At 47.4% G+C, this 5,064-nt stretch overlaps 1 protein-coding gene across 1 annotated transcript in view; it reads left to right on the top strand.

The window, feature by feature from the left end:
- The first annotated feature begins 4,217 nt into the window (after nt 1–4,217).
- The window catches only part of Cdc16 (cell division cycle 16), a 23,806-nt gene continuing 22,959 nt past the window's right edge, over nt 4,218–5,064 (top strand). Inside the window, exon 1 of the mRNA XM_005366250.2 lies at nt 4,218–4,393. Within this exon, the coding sequence (XP_005366307.1) occupies nt 4,346–4,393 (48 nt within the window). The 5' untranslated portion in view covers nt 4,218–4,345. The remainder of the gene's footprint in view (nt 4,394–5,064) is intronic.

Raw genomic sequence — 5,064 nt, 5'->3', positions numbered from 1 at the left:
TAGGTGAGGATAGTGTGTATGGAGTGTGGTGTATGTGGGGTACACACTGTATAGTGTGTGTGAAGTGTGGTGTATGTGGGGTACACACTGTATAGTGTGTATGGAGTGTGGCATATGTGGAGGCACTCACTGTATAGTGTGTATGGAGTGTAGTGTAGGCAAAGGTGCACACTGTATAGTGTGTGTGGAGTGTGGTGTATGTGGGGTACACACTGTATAGGTGAGGACAGTGTCTGTGGGGTATGGTGAGGGGAAGTGCAGTGCACAACCCCTGTCTGTGCTCTATGCGCTACCATACAATTCCCGAGCTTCGGGCAAGGGGCTGGAGGTTGAAACACACAAACACACATAGAGAGACAGAGACACGGACCTCTAGTCACTGGTAAGAGGCCCCCTATTCAATAGCACCATGGAGGTTTATATACCCAACAGTCAGGTGGGCCAGCAGGTGAAAACCTTATCCTCTGATCCTCAAGGCCCAAGGCAGCACGTGCTCGTGAAGCAGAGCTGGTAAACAACTTTGACACAGGTTTCAGTAACTCACATCAGAAGGAAAGTAAAGGTCTCTAGCAGAGAAGAGCAGCTGGAGGCCAGGACTCCAAATGGTCCCAACACACAGTCTCTAACAGTTATTCACGATGACAAAAGGCTGTCCTCCCTGTGAGTAAGCATGTGTACCTGACAGGGACAGACATTTGACAGTTCAGTTTATGAAGCAGAATTTGCGATTCCTAAGAGTGATTCTACAGCCACCGATTCTTTCCCATACCCCTGATTTTCTGATTAGGGGAAGGAGTTCTGAGCAACAACCATGGTGATGCCAATTTGGGGGGGGGGGGACACCTTGTCTCATTTGTTAGCCCCAGCTAACCAGAACCACAGGATCTTAATTCAAAATAACACATGGCCCCACAATAGCCTAACTTCCCTCTGAAACTCCACAAGCCAGGCCTGCAGTGTCTGTACCTCCCTCAACAGTCTCCACGCTCCTACAGAGTCCACCGAGATCTCATCACTCAGTGGCTTTTCTAGTCGAAAGTTCCAAGTCCTTCCACAATCCTCCCCCAAACACACAGGCAGGTCTCTCACAGCAATACCCCACCGTCCTGGTACCAATTTGTCTTCGTTAGGGTTACTATTGCTGTCATGACCAAAGCAATTTGGGGAGAAACGGCTTTATTTGGCTTACACTTCCATATCACTGTTCCTCATCACAGGAAGTCAGGACAGGAACCAGGAGGCAGGAGCTGATACAGAGGCCATGGAGGGATGCTGTTTATTGGCTTGCTTTCCATGGCTTGCTCAGTCTGATATAAAGTCAAGGACCACTAACCCACAATAGGCTGGGCCCTCCCCCATCAATCGCTAATTAAGAAAATGTCCTACAGGCTTACATTTTCACAAATGAATTGGGGGGGTTGGAGCAATAGCTCAGCAGTTAATAGCACTGAGAGTTCTTTTAGAGAACAGAGCTTTGATCTCAGCACCCACAGGGTGGCTCAACGCCACCTTCAACTCCAGTTCCTGGGGATTCAATGCTCTTTCTGGACTCTGCAGGCACTGCATGCACATGCTGGCATGGCCATACGTGAAAGCAAAACACCCCATACACATAAAAATAAAGTACATATATGAGTCTGAGGGAAGACACTAGATTATATTCATAATCTTATTCTTTACCTATGTCAAGTAAGAGGCAATCTGGACATGGGGTTAATTTTAAATTGCTCAGTGAGGGTTTGGAGAGACGGCTCAGCAGCTAAGAGCACTTGCTGCTTTTGCAGAGAACCTGAGTGAAATTCCCAGCACCCACAAGGTGGCTCACAGCCATTTGTAACTCCAGTTCCAGAGGATCCATGACAATGCTAGCCTCTGAAGGCAGCTTCACTCCCATGTACACACACACACACACACACACACACACACACACACTTAAAATAGCAAAAATTAATGTTTTTTAAAAAGAGTAATTTATCGCAACCACAAGAAAATAAGATTTTCTTCATTTTCAGCTGTAAATCTGAAATTTTCTAGGAATTTCAACAGAAACTCTATTTACGGTATGAAAGGATCTGTCCTAACCTCCTTTGGAAAATTGTGATTCCATCTACGGCACCTCTGGAGTCATTCTATAATCTTATTTATCAAAAAGAGAAAAGAGAGGGAGAGATGGCTCAATGGTTAAGGGCATTTGTTGCTCTTCCAGAGGTCCTGAGTTCAATTCCCAGAAACCATATTGGGGCTCACAACCATCCATAATGAGATTTGGTGCCCTCTTCAGGCCTGCAGGCAAATATGCAGGCAGAACACTATCCATAATAAAGATATCTTTTTTTTTTTTTTAAATGGAGGCAGCCTAGAGGGATGGCTCAGAAGAGCACTGGCTGCTCTTCCAAAGGTCCTGAGTTCAATTTCCAGCAACCACATGGTAGCTCACAACCATCTATAATGAGATCTGCTGCCCTCTTCTGGCCTGCAGGTAGATATACAGGCAGTAAAAAATTAAAAAATAAAAAAATAATGGAGGAACCACTAGCTGGGAAAGTTTCTTAGCAACCCTTTGAGATGTAAACTGAGAGCCTCTGAGCAGGTATTCTCTGGTGCACACTAAGACTCTTAAGTGAGACTCTTTGAGACCCCACACTGGTAGTTTTGGGTGGTCATTATTCATTCTCTTTGAGACCCCCACACTGGTAGTTTTGGGTGGTCATTACTCATTCTCTTTGAGACCCCACACTGGTAGTTTTGGGTGGTCATTACTCATTCTCTGGTGCACACTAAGACTCTTAAGTGAGACTCTGAGAACCCCACACTGGTAGTTTTGGGTGGTCATTACTCATTCTCTGGTGCACACTAAGACTCTTAAGTGAGACTCTGAGAACCCCACACTGGTAGTTTTGGGTGGTCATTACTCATTCTCTGCACGCCTTTCTTTCCATTTTGAGCAAAGTTGAACTCTGCCTCATACTAGGTCATCCTGAAATTCTTTTCCAGATTGAAGTCAAGGATCCGGTTTTATCTCAGCTGAGATCTGATTAAAAGAACTCAGGCTGCTCTGGGCAACATCATGAAACTGTGCCTTTGTCGCTACCACCATCAATACCCTGGTCAACTCCTGCCACCTGAAGGTCTGCTTGTTAGCCTGGTTGCTGTCATTCATTCACGGAGAGACAAGCACGGTCAGCACAGAGACTTGAATAGAGGTGAGTGGGTAGGTTGTCATGACGTCAGCTTTTCTCTTGTTGTAAGAACAACTACTTTCTGTACTAATATTACTGATCACAGCATGCAACAGTTCCAGCATACATATAAACTACAATAATATGCCTAGCATCGGTCTGAGCGCTTTACATAAACTGTCCTGGGATTTATCAGAATGGCTTATAGGCTGTGGTCCAGCTAATCCAACAATGGCTGAAGAGATGTAAAACAGGCTGTTGAGAGTTAATCAAACTGTCTTCTCAGATCACTGACTCTCTGGGTAACATATAATTAAGATTCAGTTCCCACCTCTGCTCTTAGCATTATGGTGATAGGACAAATATTTTTTAATAAAATTATTCTATTCCTAAAATGGATAGGACTGTAAATGTGATAAGCTGTACCTAACCATACATCCACCTCAAGTTTAATGAGTACAGCTGGATCACTACCCCCAAAATGGAGAAGATAGAAAGGAAAATGCGTGTGGGGGGGGGAGGGGGTAGATGCTTAAAATGTTATACAGTCCTACATGTGTGTAACATTCACAGAAAAGGGGTGCAGCCAACTGCTCAGACTGGTGAGAGCAGAACCTTTGAGTGGTGGCATTCTCTACCCTTACGTTCAAGAGGCTTTACACGTGCACGGGATGAAATTTTAAAAACACGAAATGCCCGGGGTAGTGGTGCACACCTATAATTCCAGTATCCAGGAGGCAGAGGATGAAGGAAACTGATAGCCAGAGGCCAGTCTGGTATACATGGCAGCTCTGGCCACCCAGGACTGCTGTAGAGAGATTCGGTCTCAAAAACGTCCTGGGGAGAAAGGTAGCCATAGAAGAATCTCTCCCACTCCCTGAAGTCATGGAATCCCGCTAGACACCCCGCGCTGCCTCCCTGACAGGCGAACGTGTTGGAAACAAGAGGCAGACACCAGAGACTACCACGGAACCAATAGAGTGGGCACACCCCAGAGGGGACGCTTTCACGGGGGGACTTCCGGGATAGGGCCTGTCAGGAGCGGAAGTGCCGTGTGGCGCGCGGGGTCTGGTCCGGGCGGTGGTCGGCGAGCGCAGGTCCATCGGCCACGAGGTGCGCGTGGAAGGTTCGATCGGGTGTCGGGTGCCTGTGCTGGCTTCGCGGCCATGAACCTGGAGCCGCTGCGGAAGCGCGTCCGGCAGTACCTGGACCAGGTGCGCGGCTAGCGGCCCGATGCTGGGCTTCGGGGCTGTGGGGCCTGGCGGGGATTGCGCAGCTGATGGAGCTCAGATCGTGCGTGGCTACGCAAGCGGGGTTGGCTTGGGGGGGGGGGGGGTTGCATCGTGGCCTTAGACTCTGGCAGGGCAGTAGGATGTTTTGAGAGGATTAGCTGTGGTTCTTGTTTGGATGAATACGTGTGAACAGTGATAGAAGCAAGCTGTCTCCTGTTAGGATTTTTAAACAATACCTAATACTATTTCTGCACTTCCCTCGAGTGGACAGCAGGGAATGTTTAAGAAAAGGTGTGTCTCTGGAGTCGACGTCATTGTGATGTCATTTGGGTTTTGCTGAAATGCATGCTCTCCCGATAAATGGGAAACGGAATTGATTGATGCTAAGTGATTTGGCCAAATGTCCGTAGTTTGCTGGAAGGCTGCGTGTTAACCAGCCGTCAGCTTTATTTTCTTTGACACTGAGATGCAGAGAGGAGGATGTGGGCCTGGTTTCCACTCTGGGGGCATCTGTTCTGAGCATAATCTCAGCTGTACAAGGCTTCCTGCTGCCCGCCTATTTGGCAACCCTGATCTGATTTTATCCTGGGGAACTGAGGCAAAGGCAGAAAGCCAGGGATTAACACTAACCACGACAAATTCATGAGTGTCTT

The sequence above is a fragment of the Microtus ochrogaster genome, unplaced genomic scaffold (genome assembly GCF_000317375.1).
Source record: "Microtus ochrogaster isolate Prairie Vole_2 unplaced genomic scaffold, MicOch1.0 UNK7, whole genome shotgun sequence".
NCBI lineage: Eukaryota > Metazoa > Chordata > Mammalia > Rodentia > Cricetidae > Microtus > Microtus ochrogaster.
This window is presented reverse-complemented; position numbering and strand designations above follow the sequence as displayed.